This window comes from Staurois parvus, unplaced genomic scaffold (genome assembly GCF_062004578.1).
Source record: "Staurois parvus isolate SC_StPar_1 unplaced genomic scaffold, SC_StPar_1.0 ptg000503l, whole genome shotgun sequence".
Taxonomy (NCBI): domain Eukaryota; kingdom Metazoa; phylum Chordata; class Amphibia; order Anura; family Ranidae; genus Staurois; species Staurois parvus.
In genome coordinates this window covers 2,093,523-2,115,559 of record NW_028318299.1, presented here as the reverse complement: position 1 = coordinate 2,115,559, position 22,037 = coordinate 2,093,523, and the positions used below count along the sequence as shown (strand labels likewise).

Sequence of the window (22,037 nt, the reverse complement as noted above, 5' to 3'; positions counted from 1 at the left end):
CAAATCGGCCATGGGCCCCCGTACCACCTGGTCACGCTGCTGCTGAGCCCACAGTGTGACCTGGGTCCCTGTACGGCCTCCCATTGCTCCCACTCTGCCATGTGCCACTTTGAGGTCTCCTCACACTCCTGCGGTTTTCCATTTTGACATAGGTTGCTGGCAGATTACAGGCCTTCCATAGGTGCCGCCAGGCCCCAAATCGGCCATGGGCCCCCGTACCGCCTGGTCACGCTGCTGCTGGTCCCACAGTGTGACCTGGGTCCCTGTACGGCCTCCCATTGCTTCCACTCTGCCATGTGCCACTTTGAGGTCTCCTCACACTCCTGTGGTTTTCCATTTTGACATAGGTTGCTGGCAGATTACAGGCCTTCCATAGGTGCCGCCAGGCCCCAAATCGGCCATGGGCCCCCGTACCGCCTGGTCACGCTGCTGCTGGTCCCACAGTGTGACCTGGGTCCCTGTACGGCCTCCCATTGCTTCCACTCTGCCATGTGCCACTTTGAGGTCTCCTCACACTCCTGCGGTTTTCCATTTTGACATAGGTTGCTGGCAGATTACAGGCCTCCCATAGGTGCCGCCAGGCCCCAAATCGGCCATGGGCCCCCGTACCGCCTGGTCACGCTGCTGCTGAGCCCACAGTGTGACCTGGGTCCCTGTACGGCCTCCCATTGCTCCCACTCTGCCATGTGCCACTTTGAGGTCTCCTCACACTCCTGCGGTTTTCCATTTTGACATAGGTTGCTGGCAGATTACAGGCCTTCCATAGGTGCCACCAGGCCCCAAATTGGCCATGGGCCCCCGTACCGCCTGGTCACGCTGCTGCTGGGCCCACAGTGTGACCTGGGTCCCTGTACGGCCTCCCATTGCTTCCACTCTGCCATGTGCCACTTTGAGGTCTCCTCACACTCCTGTGCTTTTCCATTTTGACATAGGTTGCTGGCAGATTACAGGCCTCCCATAGGTGCCGCCAGGCCCCAAATCGGCCATGGGCCCCCGTACCGCCTGGTCACGCTGCTGCTGAGCCCACAGTGTGACCTGGGTCCCTGTACCGCCTCCCATTGCTCCCACTCTGCCATGTGCCACTTTGAGGTCTCCTCACACTCCTGCTGGTTTCCATTTTGTCATAGGTTGCTGTATGGCCTCCCATTGCTGCTGCCTCCACCGCCACACTGTGGCTCCAAACACTGGTTTTGGCCCCGTGACTGGCCAAATGAGTGAAATGTGCGGTGATTCTAAGATCCACGGCACTCATCTGCATGTCATACTGACTGACAGTATTATTTCTCTTCCCCAGCAGACTCCAAGGGCATTTAAATTAAAGGTACAGTGTTCTGCACTAATATTAAGTCTCTCTGAAGCCTAGAAACACCCTTTTTTATGTTAAATTCACAGCGAATATATTCGACTCGAATCGAATATTGTCCACGAATTCGCCGAATCAGTCGAATCGAATTTTTGAATACTTCGCTCATCTCTAGTCCCAAAGATTGAGAAGAACTCCGAGTTCCTTTGTAGAGAAGCAGTATTGCTGCTTTCAGGTCCACTTCCCAAAGCCTTCTTATTAACCCCTTGCCTACCAGGCACTTATACCCCCTTATTTACCAGGCCAATTTTCAGCTTTCAGCGCTGCCGCACTTTGATTGACAATTGCGCGGTCATGCAACATTGTACCCATATGAAATTTTGATCATTTTTTTCTCACAAATAGAGCTTTCTTTTGGTGGTATTTAATCGCCACTGGGCACTTTACTTTTTGCGCTATAAATTAAAAAATGCAAAATATTTGAAAAAAAAAAAAAAGTTTCTTTGTTTCTATTATAAAATTTTTCAAACAGGTATTTTTTCTCCTTCACTGATGTGCGTTGATGAGGCAGCACTGATGGGCACTGATAGGCGGCACTGGTGGGCACTGATAGGCAGCACTAAAGGGCACTGATAGGCAGTACTAATGAGGTGGAACGGATAGGCGGCACTGATAGACAGCACTAATGAGGTGTCACGGATAGGCGGCACTAATATGCAGCACTGATAGGCGGCACTGATAGGTGACACTGATGATGGGTACTGATAGACGGCACTGACTGGCATCACTGCTGGGCACTGACTGGCGGCACTGACTGGCACAACCCCTGGGCACTGACTGGTGGCACTGACTGGCAGCACTGCTGGGCTGCACAGGTGGGTGGCACTAATGGGCACAGGTGGGTGGGCACAGGTGGGTGGCACTGCTGGGCACAGGTAGGTGGCACTTCTGGGCACAGGTGTGTGACACTGCAGAGTGGCACAGGTGGGTGCACTGCTGGGCACAGGTGGGTGCACTGCTGGGCACAGGTGGGTGATCTGCTGGGCACAGGTGGCCGGAGCTAGTGGGCGCACTGCTGGGCACAGGTGGGCGGAACTTGCGGGTGGCATTGCTGGGCACCGATCATCAGGGCACTGATCATCAGTGCCCTGATGATCGGTGCCGATCCCCGCTCTGACAACTGCCGGTTCTCGGCAGTACTTTCCTCACGATCTGACAGCGTGAGGAAAGTGCAGCCGAGAACCGGCACTTGCATTTCCCTGTGATCAACGTGTCATTGGACACCCCTGATCACGTGGTAAAAGGCTGGTATGATTGGCCTTTTACCACATCACGTGATCAGCTGTGTCCGTAGGACACAGCGATCACAGAGATCGCCGGGTGCGTGCCCCCTGGGGAGCGCAGGAGAGCGCGTTCTGGGGGGACGTCATATGACGTCCACTCAGAACTGGCTGGCCGCAGTTTAGCCGTCATTCGGCTATCTGCGGTCGGCAACTAGTTAAGAAAACTCTAATTTAACAGCCTCAACACTTGAGCAGTAAATCTGAGTAACTTGGACACGGTTGTTTTACAGGGAGACAAGAAAAATGACCTGAAAATTTTTTGCCTGTCGGTCTTGCTGAGCAGCGTCCTGGTCTACAACAGCCGAGGAACCATTGATCAAGATGCAGTTGAGAAGCTCCGGTATCCTTCACATTCCAGTGCCCTTTAAAGTCATCACAAGAGACAGCACTTATATTCAAAGCAAAATGTCCCTTGTGCTGCTGGCTACTCTCTTAGTTAAGTTCAGAATGTTTCATAGCACCAGGGGCGGACTGACCATTGGGGAACTCGGGCACTGCCCGAGGGCTCGGGGTCAGTAGGGGGCCCCAAGAGATGTCCCTGGTACCTTTCATAGGCTTTTTTGGGTGTGATTTGAGTGTGGGCGAGGACACAGGAGCCCCATGATCCCCTATTGCCCGGGGGCCCCCATGAGTTGTCAGTCCGTCCCCGCATAGCACCCACCCCCAAAGGAGCCTTTGGTTCCTTAGGTCCCCTGTTCCCAGTGCTCATGACTCTAAAAATAGTGATGGGCCAAACACCCCGCTGTTCAGTTCATGGTCAAACATTCGAATCTAAGGAAAGTTTGACCGTCAACTTCGAACACGGACAATTTACTAAGCGGTATCTCTGCTAATAAAATACGGCCTGAGTTCTATTATTAAGTCATGTGGTATTTTAGTAGTGAAAACATTCTTTAATGTTTCAGCTGTCAGCGAGGAACCCAAATGTAAAAAGAATTGCAGCATTGTCCAGTGTCATGGATGTAGCCCGTATTAAATATTTACTCATAGATTAAACATTTTATACACTAGGTAAAAGGAAAATGGAAATGCCAGTTAAAAATATATAAACTTAAAATAAAAAAAAAAACAGTTATATTTTTTTAAGATGATGGTTACAAATGTAAAGTTTATTTATGTCACCCAAACAACAAAAAAGACCACTGACACAATTTCATAATGAATATAGTAAGCATAGTAACTCCCTGCGTCACCATCCAACTTCTGCTCTGCGTCACCTCCACTTCGATGATCCAAAAAAATAAAAGGAATGTGTGGTCACCATGCAGGAGGTGCCAAGAAGATATAGGTACAATGTAGCCTCTTTGTATGGTGCTAACAGGCCTCCTGCCCATATTTTTGTTAGCATGGATCTCCTCTTCCTGAGACAGCAATATACACTCACCGGCCACTTTATTAGCTCCACCTTGTTATTGCCAAGTAAATTTCCCCCACACCATGACACCACCACCAGCCTGAACCATTGATACAAGGCAGGATGGATCCCCCACACCATGACACCACCACCAGCCTGAACCACTGATACAAGGCAGGATGGATCCCCCACACCATGACACCACCAACACCAGCCTGAACTGTTGATACAAGGCAGGATGGATCCCCCACACCATGACACCACCACCAGCCTGAACCATTGATACAAGGCAGGATGGAGCCCCCACACCATGACACCACCAGCCTGAACCATTGATACAAGGCAGGATGGAGCCCCCACACCATGACACCACCAGCCTGAACCATTGATACAAGGCAGGATGGATCCCCCACACCATGACACCACCACCACCAGCCTGAACCATTGATACAAGGCAGGATGGATCCCCCACACCATGACACCACCACCACCAGCCTGAACTGTTGATACAAGGCAGGATGGATCCCCCACACCATGACACCACCACCAGCCTGAACCATTGATACAAGGCAGGATGGATCCCCCACACCATGACACCACCAGCCTGAACTGTTGATACAAGGCAGGATGGATCCCCCACACCATGACACCACCACCAGCCTGAACCATTGATACAAGGCAGGATGGATCCATCACACCATGACACCACCACCACCAGCCTGAACTGTTGATACAAGGCAGGATGGATCCTCCACACCATGACACCACCACCACCAACCTGCACTGTTGATACAAGGCAGGATGGATCCATGCTTTCTTGTAGTTTACACCAAATTCTGACCCTATCCTCTGAATGTCGCAGCAACCAGTCTGCTCATTCTCTTCTGACCTCTGATATCAACAAGGCATCACAGGGCAGCACAGTGGCTAAATGGCTAGCACTTCCGCCTGGCAGTATTAGGATCTTGGTTCGAATCCCAGCCACGGCACCTCCTGCCTGGAGTTTGCATGTTCTCCCTGAGCCTGTGTGGGTTTCCGCTGGGTACTCTGGTCTCCCCCCACACTCCAAAGACATGCTGGTAGGTGAATTGGCTCCTTTCTAAATTAGCTCTAGTGTGTGTATGTATGAATGTAAGTTAGGAACCTTAGATTGTACACCCCTTGAGGGTTAGGGACTGATGTGATTGTACAATATATATATATATGTAAAGTGCTTTGTAAATTGATGGCGCAATATAAGTACCTGAAATAAATAAATATTTTTTGTCCACACAACTGCCGCTCACTGGATATTCTCTGGATATTCTGGATATGGTTGTGTGTGAAAATCCCAGTAGATCAGCAGTTTTTGAAATACTCAGACCAGCCCGTCTGGCACCAAAAACCACATTCATAGTCATTTAAATCCCCTTTCTTCCCCATTTTGATGCTCAGATTGAACTTCAGCAAGTCATCTTCACCACATCTAGATGCCTAAATGCAAGTTGCTGCCATGTGATTGGCTGATTATCAATTTATGCACTGCATTTGTGCACTGCATTGCTTATCACTGCACCTCTTACTTCAGGGGCTACATGTCTACCAAAAGAGCTCCACCTACTATAGTTCCAAGGGAGCTAGATCCACAACTGCCTCCTCTCCACTCTAATTCTCCACTCAGATTCCCCTCTATTTCCACACTTCTCAGGATTCCACCTGATGGCAGAACTTGGAACTGTTCTAACACCCTCTTACAAGCATTCATTGAAACTGTTTAGTAGATTCATACACTGATCGTTTGACATTCTGTCTGAACTGCCAGAGTTGTGCCAGGTTTAACGTACAGGACCTTCAAAGACAAAGACATGACTTGTACATCCTTAACTCAAAATTAGTTTTGTGGGGGAGCTGGCTGAAATGATTAAGGTAAAATCTAATGATAATGAGAATAACGAGGGGCAGTTCTCCAGACACTTTCCCGCATTCATCTGGGTGGTGAGAGATTTCACCTTGATGCTGGAGTTGAATGGAAAGGAGATCACAGAGGATGAGTACCTGGAAAACGCTCTGCTACTTGAGGAACGTGAGTAATAATTCAGCTACTGTTGCAGGTTGGGTGTCAATGGGTTTGATAAAATAAATTGTGACATACATTAATTTCTCAAAATGCCTTTGTTTTGATAAATGGTTATGTCAGCAATGGGCCCGGCGGACCTTTTAATCCGGCCCGCGGAGCTAGGCTCCCGCTAGGCTCCTCTCACAGTCCGCCAATGAAAATCTGTCTCCTATGAGGATCTGTCCCCCCCGACGTATCTGCGCATGTGCCGGAGATCGCCGATCGGCTGCTAATGCCTGAAACTAGCACATGCGCAGATACGTCGAGGGGGACAGATCCTCATAGGAGACAGATTTTCATGCTACATCGGAACACGGCGAGAGGAACGCGCGGAGCAAAGGTAAGTGAATTGACACAGGGGGGACTTGGGGACTTAATATGGGGAATGAATTACTATAGGGGGGATGAATTACTATAGGGGGGATGAATTACTATGGGGGATGAATTACTATATGGGGGAGATGAATTACTATGGGGGATGAATTACTATATGGGGGATTAATTACTATATGGGGGATGAATTACTATAGGGGGGGGTGAATTACTATAGGAGGGATGAATTACTATATGGGGGATGAATTACTATGGGGGATGAATTACTATATGGGGGATGAATTACTATATGGGGGATGAATTACTATATGGGGGATGAATTACTATGGGGGATGAATTACTATATGGGGGATGAATTACTCTATGGGGGATGAATTACTATGGGGGATGAATTACTATGGGGAATGAATTACTATGGGGGATGAATTACTATATGGGGGATGAAATACTATGGGGGATGAATTACTATATGGGGGATGAATTACTATGGGGGATGAATTACTATGGGGGATGAATTACTATATGGGGGATGAATTACTATATGGGGGATGAATTACTCTATGGGGGATGAATTACTATGGGGGATGAATTACTATGGGGGATGAATTACTATATGGGGGATGAATTACTATGGGGGATGAATTACTATATGGGGGATGAATTACTATGGGGGATGAATTACTATATGGGGGATGAATTACTATATGGGGGATGAATTACTATGGGGGATGAATTACTATATGGGGGATGAATTACTATATGGGGGATGAATTACTCTGGGGGATGAATTACTATGGGGGATGAATTACTATATGGGGGATGAATTACTACGGGGGATGAATTACTATATGGGGGATTAATTACTATGCTTACTATGGGGGAATATTACTATACTTACTATGGATGACACATACACATCATTCATCTACTCTTGGTCCGGCCCCCGGGTCCAATATATGAACCCATTGCGGCCCTCAAGTCAAAAAGTTTGCCCACCCCTGGGTTATGTCATCAGGTTTCAGTTAGAATTTGATTTGTTTTTAACTGTGAATTTAAGATATTCGTCAACCGTCAGTTTCCAGTGCAGGCTTGACTTGACTTGGCTGGCTGAAAGCTAATACATATTTTAAGTGTAGTTAAAAACACTTATTTTTTTGGAAAGAGTAGATAAGGGTTAGAAGTTAAAGAAAATCCTCCAATGGGATACATGTTCCTATGACAACTCTCCAAGATGGGAACTTCATTCGTTTTGGGGAGACATCTTCTCATTTTCTATTGTGCTACCAGGACAGGAAGTGAAGAAAAATCTCTATTTTATGATGTTTTTTCTTCTTATGACCAATATTTTTGTTGTGTTTCTGATTTTGCATTGTTCTGTTCTTTCAAGTGGAGGGTACAGAGGAGAACTCAAAGATACAAGAGCGCAATCGGAGCAGAGACGCCATTCGGATGTATTTCAACACCCGCAAATGTTTTGCGTTTGACCTTCCATCAGGAGATAAAAACGTTCTTCAGAAGATGGATGAGGAAGAGCTCACCCCTAGCTTCATGGCTCAGTGTCAGAAATTCTGTGAATACATTTATAAAAATGCTGAAGTTAAACATGTGGATGACATCATACTCGTGTCTGGAGAAAGTAAGTGTATCTGCCATAAGAGAGTAGAAGAAGAGGAAGAAAAGATGAAAAAGAGAGAGAGAAAGCAAGAAGAAGAGAAGGAACAGGGAGACAAGATGAGGGGAAAGGGGGAGGAATAGAAGGAAAAACTTAAAGAGAGATAAAGGATGAGTGAGAGGGCAATGGAGATGGAGAAGAAGGAACAAGAGGGAAGGAGAAAGAAAGAATGGGTGAGGGAAGGGGGAGAAGACTTGTCAGAAGCAGAGGGGATAGGAGGAAGGAAATGAAACAAATAGGCAGATAAGAAAAATGAGAGAAGTAGAGGGAAGGAAGGAGATGGATGTACACACATAGAGAGAGAGAACAGGAGAGGAAGAGGAAAAAGTGAAGGGGTGTGGGAAGAAGGGCCTGAAGGAAAGAGGAGAAGAATGGATCGGGGGAGAGATTGGGAAGGAGTGAGAGAGATATTGAAAAGGAGTGCAATAAGAAGAGATGGAGAAGTAGGGGAGGAGAAATGGAGAGGAATGAGGGAGAAGGGAAGAGATAGAGAAGGTGTGTGGGAGAGCATAAGAAATGAAGAAGAGAGAGGTGAAGAGATGGAGGAGTGAGGAAGAGGGGAAGACATGGAGAAGGAGTAAGGGAGAGGGGGAGAGATCAGGAAGGAGTAAGGGAGAGACTGAGAAGGAGTGGTAAAAGAAAAGATGGGGAGGGAGGAAGGGAGAGGAGGAGAGATGGGAGACAGATAAGAAAAAGTAGAGAAGTAGAAGGAAGGAAGGTGATGAATGTAAACACACAGAGAGAGGAAGAACAGGAGAGGAAGTGGAAACAACAAGGGGGTGTGGGAGGAAGGGCCCGAAGGAGAAAGGAGAATAATGGAATGAGGGAGAGAGATTGAGAAGGAGTGAGAGAGAGAGAGAGAGAGAGAGTAAAAAGGAGTGAAATAAAAAGAGGTGGAGATGGAGGAAGGGAGGGGATTAGAGATGGAGAAGGAGGAAGGGAAGGGATTAGAGATGGAGAAGGAATGAGGGAGAGGGGAGAGATGGAGAAAAGAGAGACAGAGTGATGGAGGAATGAGGGAGATATGGAGAAGGAATGAAAGAAGAAGATAGGGAGAGTAGGAGAGATGGAGAAGGAGTGAGGGAGAGGGGAAGAGATGGAAAAGGAGTGAGGGAGAGGGGGAAAGATTGAGAAGAAGTGATAGAAGAAGAGATGGAGAAGAAGGGAGGGAGAGGAGGAGAGATGGAGAAGAGAGAGGTTGAGAGATGGAGGAGTGAGGGAGATGGGAAGAGATGGAGAAGGAGTGAAGGAGAGGGAAAGAGATGGAGAGGGAGTGAGGGAGAGGGAGAGAGATCAGGAACGAGCAGGGGCGGACTGACAACTCATGGGGCCCCCGGGCAATAGGGGATCATGGGGCCCCTGTGTAATTGCCCAAACTCAAAAAAGCTTATGAAAAAGGTAACGGGCATCTCATGGGGCCCCCTACTGACCCCGGGCCCTCGGGCAGTGCCTGAGTTTCTAAATGGTCAGTCCGCCCCTGGGAAGGAGTGAGGGAGAGATTGAGAAGGAGCAAAAGAATAAAAGATGGAGAGGGAGGAAGGGACAAGAAGATAGATGGAGAAGATAGAGATGGAGAAGAGAGAGGTGGAGAGATGAAGAAGGAGTGAGAGTTAGGGGGAGAGATGGAGAAGGAGTGGAATAGAGGGGGAGAGAGGGAAAGGAGGGTAAGGGAGTGAGAGATGTAGTGTAGAAAGGAGAAATGGAGAAGGATTGGAATAGAGAAAAGATCGAAAGGAATGAGAGGTGGAGAAGGGAGGGAGAGGTTGAGGGAGAGGAAGGAAAGGAAGGAAGGCATGAAAAAAAAGAAGGATGGAGGAAGAGAGGCTTTTACTTTTTTAACCTTTGAACAATGCTGCACATTGTTTATGATAGGAAACGAGGATACTGTGCATGAACTATGTGTTTATAGAGGAACTTAGGTACTGTTTTGAAAAAAATGAAAAGTCAGCAACTTAAATATTGTAGCTGCTGACTTTTAAACAACAGTTAACAGCCCATGGAGTTTAGTGCTGCCTTCACTGAAAATGATCCTTAACTGCACTGTGGATCCAGCCCCAGCTTCAATATGGGGTCTGGGTTTTACTTCCTGATGTCTCATGGCCGGCTCCCCCCAGACTGGAAACCACAGCCTCCTAGGACTTGTGGCATATCCCAGGAGGCTGTGGGCGGACAGGGGGAAGGCCAAGCTTGCATAATTCTAAGGCAAGGTAAGAATTGCGGATGTAGGCGCAGGTAACTTTCAGAAAAAAAAATACAGTAAAGGTGGAGTAAGGATAAGAGAAGCTTTCAGTTTTAAGTGAAGGTCCACTTTAATGGAACTATATTCTAATACAGTATAATGTTAGGCCATGCCTTAAAGATCTTTTTTAAGACGTGTGCAGTATGCATGGGAGAGCTAAGCCACTAAAGAGGGGTGTTTTTATATAATATTGGTTGAGATTTTACTCAAGTAAACTCACACATATTCTCTTTTATATATTTCCTATGTATAGTACTGGGGCAGCTAGTGTATAAGTACACAGAAGCCATCACTTCTTCCACTGCTATGTGTATGGAGGATGCTGTGATGAGTATATCAGAGATGAAGAACAGGGCAGCTGTCCGGGAGGCAACTGAGCACTATGAGAAGATGATGAGAGAGAGAGGACAATTCCCCACTGAGACACTGGAGGAGTTTATAGAGCTGAGCGCTAAATTTGAGGAAGAAGCTCTTCAGATGTTTACAGACAAGTCCTTCAATGATCTTGAACTTAATTTCCATGCACAGTTTATGGTGAGTATGCCTTTCATTTATGGCTGTTATACTGTATATATTCTATTGTCCAGGATGCTAGGGATAGGTCTTGGATGGGGAACATGCTGTATGTCCCCATTATTTGGGTTGTAGTCTCTTTAAGGTGGACAACAATAAGCAGTTGGGTGTACACAGGGATTCTCACCCATGCAGAGTGAGGGGTTTCAAGCTGATCTGACAAAAGGGGAAAACGGACTTACAGTCTTCATAGGATTGTCAGGTCCTGGTATGAGACCCAGAATTCAGAGGCTCAGAGAGTTTTGGGTGCGAGAGAGCCTCTAACCCAGACTACAGGGAGTGTGTTCCTGAAGGACCAGCAGGTGCTTGTGAGATGTTGAGTGGAGCAGGACATGTTTGTATGATGCAGTCTTGTTACAGGGTGCTTTAGCTTTTTCAATGTTTCTAGATCCAGAGAACTTTAAAATCCCTGTAGTGGGAGAAGCTTGTGATGGTGGTGAGTCTTATTTTGTGTACCAGAAATGTGGACTGTTTTCTCCATGCTGAAGTAAACTGTTTTCATTTAACTTTTGGAAAATAAAGACTGCTGCTATTACCAACATGGCTAGCTGGTGATCCCCCCCCCCCAAATATCACAAAATATTTCTAAAATCTAAAGCCAAAATTGCTTTTTGTTTTGAATAGTGTAGATAACTATTGTAGCTCTTACAGATTTGCATTGCTGTCTGGATCATGGTGGAGAGATTAAAGGATAAGTTCACAAAAAAAATAAAAATAAATGCACATTTTTCTTTGTAGGAGCCTGGAAAGATCTGCTGATCACGCGTGCCATGCAGGACTCCTACAGACTGTCAGAGTAAGCCGTCTGCCCATACATCATATGGGCAGGCAGCTTCACACTAACAGGTAGAAACAATGATCTACCAGAGTGCTCAAAAGCCCCATGGTAGTTCATTGAGAACTACAGGCTGACAGCAGCAAAGGCTGTTGGTACTTGTAGTTTTTCCATTCACAGAACACTGTTGAATGAATGAATGTCTATGTTAGTGTAGCACTATCCCCTTAGGAGTTGACACACACAAAATGAATTTATCCTTTAGCTTGACCTATTTTTCCAGGTGACCATTGTCTTTAGCACAGAAAGTGAAGGGGAGTTCAACATTTTCAGCTGTACAGGAAGGAACATCCTCCAATAGGAACAATTGTTCCAGTGAGAACTGTCCAAAGAAAAAAAAAGTTTTTGTTTTAGATGCTGTATACTTTATATAAAATCAAGTTAAATGATGTTCTCTTTGGTTCCTTGTGGTAGCCGGACACAATGGCTGTGTAAATGGTACTGGTGAACAGCAAGAGATCCATTTATTTGACTGGCAGTAGATGTTTCCTGAATTTTGAAACTCATATCACCCACCATCCTCATCTCTCACCATTTTACACCCAAACAGCGGAATATAGAGGAGAGAAAGAAAGAATTTTCTAAAATGAATGAAGTGACATCTCTGAATTACTGTGATCATCTCATCAAAAAGTATTCTAAAAGCCTTGAGCAAGCCTTGCAACAAGACTTGTACTCCAAACCAGGCGGGTACCAGAAGTTTCAGGAGGAAATGGCGATGATAGAGGAGAAATACAACAGTGAACCAAGAAAAGGTGTAGAGGTGGGTATTGGTGTCCATGGCCGTGGATATGGGGGTACCACCAGTCCTCCTGTATGGGGCCCAGGCCAGCAAGGGGGCCCAGGCAGCTGGGTGAATCAGATGTGGGCAGGGGAGGTGATTGGCATGGGGGGGGGGGCAATTGCTGTAACCGATCCCTTGTCTGGCTTTCTCTGAAGCAGATGAAAGCTGCCTTCTTCTCCTCTCCCTCTTGCTGGCTATCAACTGCTGCAACGGGAGCCATACAGGGGATCAGTTCCAGTAATTGCCCCCCAGTATCACTCCCCCCCAACCCCGCAGTGCTGCCAAATTCCCTCTTTTCCTTCTTACCAGCATCTGCAAGGGCACAATATGTCACATTTATCAGCACCTTTCTTTTCTGAATAAACACAATGACTGATTGGTACCGATCACTCACCATGTTCATTCATAACTGAAGCATAGTAAACTGTGTTTTTTATTGTTTGCTTATTTTTTTGAGGGGGGGGGGCTCTGTCAGGTTGGCTGTATGGGGCTCCATGGTTTCTAACAGCAGCCCTGTTGGTGTCACAAACCTAAAAGTTTTTTTTTTTTTTTGGGGGGGGGGGTTGCAATAAAAAGAACTTCACTTGGCACTATTTACATTTAAACCCATATTCGTAAACGAAAAGAAAAAAATCCATGTTTATAACATGCTCATGTCTCCAAAAGTTAGACAAAGGGTTATGTGTGGCTCCTATCAAATCTCAGCCCGCCATACTTGTCATTAGTGGCTCCACTGCTGACCTTTAATTATTTCAAAAGTAGTGATTTTAAAACTAGGATTATCTGAGAAATATTGTGGGATTCACTTCAAATGGCGGGAGCATTAAGGACTCAGCCACCCGCTAATGTCTTTTTTGTAAGGCTTCCTAGCCAGTTTTCATTAGGGCTCATTCTCATGGGTGCCAAGGCCCGCTGTGTGCAAGAACTGTGTGTTTTTATGTATACCAGGCACCATGGAGCTGGGAGCCTATTTGAGGCAATGGAAATAGAGCAGCTGTAGAGACTCACTTGCATTGCTGAGTTTGACAAGCGAGCAGGAACAGGCGCTCAGCTCCGAATGCAGACAGAAAATTGAAGGTAAAAGTACAGAAAGTTTAAAGTGGTTGTAAACAATTACATGTATCCAGTGAAGTGACCGGCCTCAGGTGATACACAGAGATGAAACAAATCCTCTTACACACGTTGTACCTGTTTTCTGCAGTCTTCTCTTCAGCCATCTAAACACACATATAAGGCTATTTCTCAGATCCAGAAGGCATGGGGTGGGGATCTGATGTCACACATTGCACAGTACAGAGAGAGCTGAGTGTAATCTGAGATCTGAGTGAGGGGAATGCACACACCCAATTTGCACGGTCTCAATAGCTAACCCATAGAAAATATAGGTCTGCAGGGGCTCATCATTAATCCTACTGTATCCTCGGCTTTCACAGGTCTCTCCAGGCAAACTCAGGAACAATCCTGTACATCCCCAGTCCAATAGATAGGTACTCAAGAGATAAGGAATAAGGAACTCCTCATAGTGTATTAAGGCTTTATTACCATAAAATGTATAAAAAATGTCCCTCACATAGATAAAAGGTTCACAGAACCTAGTTCAAGCATTTAAAGGAAAAGCAGGGTGAACACGGGTGGCGACTCCCGCACACACCAGAAAAGATGTCACAATCTTCCATCCTACACGTTACGCCATGAGTCATGTGACTTCTTCAGGGATAGGAAGCTACTGACAAATGTTTACTATAGACAATGATAATTGATATGCAAACAAAAAACTAATACAATAGCAGTGGTCGTTTTTGTGTACACCAACCAATGTACTTAGTAGGGAAAGGGTATATCCACATTAAGTGGCAAAAATTGTAGGCAAAAAGATATTAAAAACTATTAAAAATAGCGGTGGCCATTTTTGTGCACTTAATAGGAAAAGGAAATATAAACATTATGTGGCAAAAATTCTATACAAAAAAAATTACAAACTAATACACAATAGCAGAAGACATTTTAGTGAAAAAAAGTGCAAACATTATGTGACAGCATGCTAGGCTATAATTGTCAAAATGCATCCTGCCTCAATAAAGATTGTTCAGACGATCCATATTAGGAAGGCCAAATATGTAATATAAGACCGAAGACCTTTATTAATAAAACATTGGTCTATGAGAGCAGCTTGGTTTAGGACTTTTTATCAACCAGGGTGAATAGTGGCAGCTGTCGAAAGGGATATATTCATTGCGATCCACCATTTTATAGAAATTTGTGTTGACAATCTTACCTCTTTAAAACAAATCTCTAATTCCAAGAAATGAAGTCCAACAGGATCACATTCCTAAGAAAAGCTGATATTTCTATCATTCTGATTCAAACTAATCAAATAGACTTCCAAGCATCTCAGATCTCCTTGCCATCATATCACCACATCATCAATGAAGCACTTACTGTATATAATTTCAACTGTTCTGGTGGATCAGAATAAACAGACTCTTCTTCCCACAAAGGCATAAAGAGCTTGGCTAAATGAATGATGGATTTGTAATTATTGGTTATCGATCTTTTCCAACATCTTACAGGCAGAGTCTGTTCTTATGGAATTTATACAGTCCAAAGAAGCTGTCAGAATTTCCATTTTTAGGACCACCCAGGCCCTGGCTGAGCCACAGTTGAAACAAGAAGGTAAATTATCATGAAAAATGATACACTGTGAAATAAAGTAACAAAAATAATATAGTAAAAAACTTGCCTTTGTCCAATCATGTCTTGATATTGGCTTCAACCATTTTTAAGCCTCTTTTTACCATCAGTGGCCAATGTCCCTGGCCAACTATCTATTCAAAGGAAGGTTGTCTTACAGCTAAGTAACATATGTTACAGAGATATGGAAACCTTTTAAAAAATATTGATTCCCAATGCTTATACAACAATAAATAATGATGCACTGTGTAGTATGGTCAAGAATCCATATATTTTTTTAAAGTTACCTGTAGAGTGGGTGCTTGGGTCTAGCTTAATACATCAAATTCTAGTGACTGTTTTTGATTCCTTTCACCTAACAGAAGACGATCGGAGCACACAACTTAGGAAAAGAGAGAACAAACTAAAAGAACGCAAACTGGCAAATAATGGAGTGATTGTGGAAAGTAAGAAAAGAAGCGTTTGGATGCACCTCACTGCACTGCTGAAAAAGAAAAAGACTGACAACAGCAAACGGCAGGAAAGACTGGACCGTGTAATCCAGAGCAAGTCCAGGGTAAGTACTGGACCTAAGTTTGACTCGAAAATACTAGTTTTACTAGTACTGGTACTGTATAGCTCTTTCTCATTCATATTGCTGGGGACAGCATCTGGGGATCCTCTTACTCTAAAAGGGGCTTCCAGATTTTTAAAAAAATCCCACCGCAGAACCCCACATCCACTGGGCAAGGGGTGTGAGGAACAGGATTTTGCCCTATCAACATGGGGACAAGTTCCTATCCAAGCGGCCCTTGCTATGTTGAGGGCATAAGGCCTAGTATGCTTTGTGTGGGGGGGCACATGTTTTCATATCCAGGTTTCCAGCCTCGAATAAGGTATCAGAATGGATTTTGGGGGTTACCTCACAACTTTTGTTAAAAAAATCTGTGTGTTCCCCAACAAAATGGGACCCTACTGCTTTTTTTTCGCTGCTTTATGTCAATAGTCATATACTGGTCAACCTAAGCAAAAATGACACCCATCCAAAATAATAAATTCCTTCTAGCTTTTTCTATTGAATGAAACCTGAGCTGCAAACACGCATCTCAGCATGCATTCCCAGTATATGCTGGTCGTGCCAGAATCAATGACTCAAGCATGTGTGGGAACACATCATTCCACCGACGGTCAGTAAAGAGGCTAGAAACATGGCACCCAGAAGTAGCTGAGGAGAAGATGACAGCAACAAGCACGGGATGCAACTGCAGCATCACTGGAAAGTGGAGATATGTTTATGGGTTTAGTTCCACTTTGAAACTTTGATAACTAGGTCTGTAAGCCAATCAGTCCCTCATAGACACTGGAAGCATCTTTAGAGGAGAGCAGAATAATGATGTCATCATTCATCACTGTCCAATGACAGGCTGGGGTGAGTGCTAGACCAGCTCATATTACTTAATTGCAGTTTAGACAGTAAGAAGGTCCAGATCAGACTGTTATGTCTGAGGGGTGTTAGAATAATTAAATATTTTTCAGGTAAAACCATTTACAAATAAATATTATAACTATATATTTTTTGTTTTCCTGGTGTTCAGCTTTATAAATATATTCTTTTGTAAAATGTACTATGCTGGATGTCTGACAGATTGCTCCATGTACTCTATATGGTTTATGTTTTTATTCAGGAGCGGAACATGTGCATGTCGGGTGGCTTTACCACTTATGCCGCAACCTACGATGAGCAGATTGGCTTTCTGTCCAGAGAGAAGTTGGAATTGAAAGACCCTGTAGTACTAGAACGTGTAGCAACATTTTTCCAGGAACATGCCATAGATATTTTATGCATTTCACTTGCTGTTCTTCTGATTTTGGTTAAGATAATATTATTGAGAAGTATCTGAATCTTTCACTAACCAATAATCTACAGCAGCCATTCTTACCCTTTCCAACACAGAGGAACCCTTGAAATTACTTTCCAGTCCCAGGGAACTCCTGCTAAATATGACTATGTCTACAACTCATGACACATTAGTGTGATGGCCAGTGGGAAGAATGCTCCTCATACGTGTGGTCACTAGGAATAATTGAACTCCTTACAGATAGCTAAAAAGATTAATGTTGTTAGGGGGAACTTATCTGAGAGGAAGAAAGTTCTCATTGCTCAAGGAATTCCTAGCAACATCTTGGGGAACCCTGGGTGAGACACCTTGATCTACAGAATTGACCTACAGGACCTTCAGCAGTCCAAGAAGATGTTATGTGCCATGTGGGGTTCAGAGTCTGACAGTAGGGCCAGAAAGGGATCAGCAATCCTCTGGATCCACTGTCAGCCTTAAACCCATTTTCCTCCACAGTAATATTTTCAGCACACTCTGAATGGTAGTTATTGAATCGCTGTATGCCGATGAACCTGAAAAATTGTACTTAGGTGCTTCATACTTATAATTTGCAGCCATCAAGTGGAGTTCTGTGCAGGAATATAATCTGTTCAAGTCTTAGGGTTCTTTCAAACAGATGTGTACTGCCCTCTGAAAAGGGATCTGAAGCTACTGCCACCTCCTGAAACCTGTTTTTTCCTTTTTTTAATTGCTGAACTGCTGCTGAGTAGGCTCAATCACACTTAAAGGTTGCCCTGGCACCATGCCAAGCCTCCTGCTTGGGGACTGGCCTAGGTCCTCTAAGTGTAGCTTTCCAGGCTAGGAAAGGGTCAGTTACAATTGGGTGCCTCTTCTCATGAACCATACTAGGCCAAATGCCCTAAACAGGGGCCTCTTTGCCACATTCCTTGACCAGTGGATGTGAGGTCTGTGGATGGTGGCCTTATTGAAATCTGGAAGCCCCATTTACTCTTTCAAAATAAGGAGGCCCCAATGGACACTAGGAAAAGAGGGACAGCAGCAGCGCACAGCCTCAAGGATCTCTCGCACCAGCCTGTACTCACCAATGTCTTTGGCTAGTTGGTTTCCTCCTTCCAATATCTTCCAGACACTTTTCCCGTGATACCAGACCAGATCCCCAGAAAAAAAGCCCTCAGTCAGCTCCAGCAACTTGAAGTATAATATCATCCCCAGCTAGCCTAGCTGGGACTTCGATAAACAGCAGACACATAGCAGGCTTGTCCAGGGGGTGCAGAACCCCCCCCCCCCTTCATCCCCATGCTGTGATCTCTTCATCCTAGGACAAGACACCTCTGTTCCCAGTTTCAGAATATTTTTACACACTCCCAACCACCATCTGGGCACCTCTTCATAGAGATTGGCCAGGGCTACATAAACATGCAGCTGCAGATTTGACTCTCCCAGCCTCTATTTGCCAAAACATTTCCATACAAACAGGGGGAGGCAGCCAACCTTGCAGCCAGTGAAATACAGAACAGACCATAGCAATAACACACAGCTATACTGATTATTGTGAGCCCAGAACTAAACTTACCTAACCTAGCACCAATCTAGGAGGGTGCTGCAAGTACTTTTTTTTTTTTTAAAAGTCCCACAGTTTAAATAGATTTTTTTTTTAAAGTCCAATGGTGTATATAGTTCATCAATCCCATCACCCAGTGTTGTAGGTCCTCATCAATCACAATGAATGACTCCACCAACCTGTTAAAATAAAAATGCTAAACTGATGCTCTCCCGTCGCACTCCTAAATGTGAATGAAAGATCCCTGGGTTCACAGGTATGTTTGTAAACAAAAAGGCAGAGATGGTGGCTGAAGTCATTGACCACATATAACCATGACGATAACCAAATATGGCTGTGGCTATAACCAAATATGGCCGTGGCTATAAAACAATATGACCAAAGCTATAACCAAATATGGCCATGGAAATAACCCAATATGGCCATATTTGGTCAGTGATGTAAGCCACCATCCCTGCCTTTTTGTTTACAATTAGCTACTGGCCAGGAATCCCTGGCTGAAAGATGAAAGGGTAAAGGCTGTAATATATCACTGGTTGTTAGGACGCCAGCTGCCACTGGCTTCCTAGCAACCAATCAGAATTCAAAAATTCATCTTGCAGTGGTTTGACCTCAGCTTACTGAATTCTCAGTTAGTATTCATTACTAAATAAGATTAGTAGGGGTCAACTTATAATGTGTTTAGTAGGTCAAAGAGAACTCCAAATAAAAAATTCTTAGGAATCCAAAGTCTTTATTGTTCAACTGGTTACAACACGCAGGGCAAAAGACAGCTGACTTTGAATTTTGATAATGTGAATATCCATGTTCAGCTTTCCCCTACCACTACCTCTTGTACCTAATAGTACTTGGCACAAAATCTGCCGCCAGATGAAACTGTTATCTGACCTGCAATGATATACAGTATGTTGGCCATCACATGGTTACAAAAAATCTGGTTATTTTATATTCATTTTCAAGGCTGCCATACCAGAATTATGCAATTGGCTATTTTCTCTACCCCCAAAGTTCACACTGCAAGTACTACTACTACTACTACTACTACTACTACTATTATTACTACCACTACAACTACTATTATTACTACTGTCTTTCTGTACTACTACTGTAATTCCGTCTTTCTGTATACTGTATGTAGTACATACAATATACACAATATAGCATATGTATTATAAAAAGTTACATATCACAAATATAGTTGCAGTGCCTCAAGTTTCCTGTATATCCGTATTTTGTGTTCTAGTCTTCTGATCACATTCTGCAATGTCTAAGTGAATAAAGAATGTATGACAATCAGATGATCTTGTAGTCAGTCTGTGAACAGTTACATACAATCATGGCCTCTGATGAAGTCCAGGTGATAAAACACATCAGGTGTGGCTAGCAGACACAGCGCATGGCCGTTTCATAGATCGAGTTTCATTTATAAAAGGTATAGTACAACCTTTATGAAGAGCGGGGGGCAGGATTAGTTGTTATCTATGGGAGTTTTCCCCAAATAAGTCAGATGTAGCGTTTCCATTCAGTGGAGAGCGTAAGCTGTACTGATTGCAAAGCTATAGGAATGACTTAGCAGGTGGTGTATCAGACTCTGCAGATAGACCACTGCTTTCACACATAGAACAAGGGTTCTTCTCTGAATGCACAGAAAGAAGTGCATCAAAGAACATCAGGAGTAGATGATACATATGAGGTGTGTCCAGAAAGTAATGAGAATGAGATTTTAAAAAAATTATTTTATTGAAAAATTTTACAATTGAACATTGTCTCCTTCACAGTCCGCACCTTGTGAGTGTGCACAATGCTGCCAGCAATTTTTCCATTCCTCATCACATCACTGGAAGTCTTCAAGTGGGATGGCATTCAGAGACTGCGTAGTGGCTCTTTGGATATTATCCACACTACCAAAATTGTGTCCTTTCAAACCAACCATTCTTCATCTTTGGGAATATGAAAAAGTTGCCAGGAGTCAAGTCAGGGCTGTAGGGTGGATGGGGAAGCATGATGTGTTTTTCAGCCAAAAACTCTCTGACAGCCAATGCACTGTGACTCTGTGCATTGTCGTGATGAAGGGTCCAAGTTGAGACAATCTCAGGATGCACACAAAAAAGAACCTCCAAGTAAAATCTTTGATTCACAGTTTGACCAGTAGGTACACATTCCTTATGGACAATCCCACTTGAATTAAAAACAAACAAAAAAAAAACAATGACCATTGATTGACTTTTGATTTGCTTATTCAAGCTTTCTTGGGGTCAGGTGACCTTGGTGTGTGCCATTCTGAACTTGGTTTCTTCTTCTTAGGATTGTACCCAAACAAACAGGATTCATATCCCGTGACCACTCAACTCAAAAAATCAGGCTCTCTTTAAAATGGGTCAACAGGTCTTGGCAAACGTGTTGGTGGTGTTCCATCTGATCAGGTGACGTTCTTTGGAAGACATTCTGCACACACTTTTCTCAAGTTCAAATCCTGAGCCACGATTTCATAAACAATTGACTTGGTAATTCCCATTTCCTCTGCAATCATTTTGATAGTGAGCCATCAGTCATGGTTGAGAACAGACCTCACTGCATCCACATTCTGTTCTGTTTTTGATAAGGGGCATCCTGATAATTGTTCGTCTTCAACACCTTGTACTTCCTTGAAGGCCTTGTGCCATCGGTACACTTGTGCAGATGATAGCATGGCTTCCCCATAAGCTTTCTTCACCATTTCCAAAGTTTCTGATGCGCTGTTACCCAATTTCATGCAAAACCTTATACTGCACCGCTGTTCCAAACTTGTTTGCATTGTTCTTAATATGAGGCACTTGAACAGTATGTCACAAAAAAGAATCACTCAACTCTGACAAGGGAATGCAACTGATCAGTGTTCTAATGTATACCAGGTACCCCACCCCAAGTGACCTTGGACAGCTTCTCTCTTCACAGAGCCCTTCTTCAGCATAGGAAATTAATTCTCATTATATTCTGGACATACCTTGTATATGGTGTCTGCAAATTAAATAAAAACTGTTTCCAAAATGTTATTGTAATGCTACCTCTATAGGAGCTGCAAAAATACTGTCCAGCTTTGCCCCACAGCCAGGCACATAGGCCTACTCACACTTTTCTTCAATGACCATTCTGAGAGTATTGGGGAGTTTTTTTGTTTTTATTTTTGGAGAACTTGGATAGAGCTGAGGGAGATGAGTGGAATGAGGGGGATACACTTGAGGACTTGAGTATTCTCTTAGATAAGTTATGCCATGCTTGAAGCAAACAGTAGACTTCAGCAAAAAGGCAACAATAATAGTAGGAGCAAACTAGAGCAAAGTCCTTTTAGGTAGGAGATTAAACGAACAATGTTATTTGGAATGCCAGCCAGTGTCCCCTTTAGCTAGACCTACAGCTGACTCCCAAGCACCAGAGGG

The 22,037-nt window shown here is 44.3% G+C and overlaps 1 protein-coding gene across 1 annotated transcript; it reads left to right on the top strand.

The window, feature by feature from the left end:
- The first annotated feature begins 2,815 nt into the window (after positions 1-2,815).
- On the top strand, positions 2,816-18,714 carry LOC149451992 (guanylate-binding protein 7-like). The gene is made up of 8 exons (XM_089689944.1): positions 2,816-2,986; positions 5,875-6,062; positions 7,816-8,064; positions 10,593-10,873; positions 12,298-12,510; positions 15,102-15,204; positions 15,585-15,778; positions 16,887-18,714. The coding sequence occupies exons 2-8, from the start codon at positions 5,897-5,899 to the stop codon at positions 17,100-17,102; spliced, it is 1,422 nt and encodes a 473-aa protein (XP_089546070.1). The 5' UTR covers positions 2,816-2,986; positions 5,875-5,896; the 3' UTR covers positions 17,103-18,714.
- Positions 18,715-22,037: the final 3,323 nt, after the last annotated feature.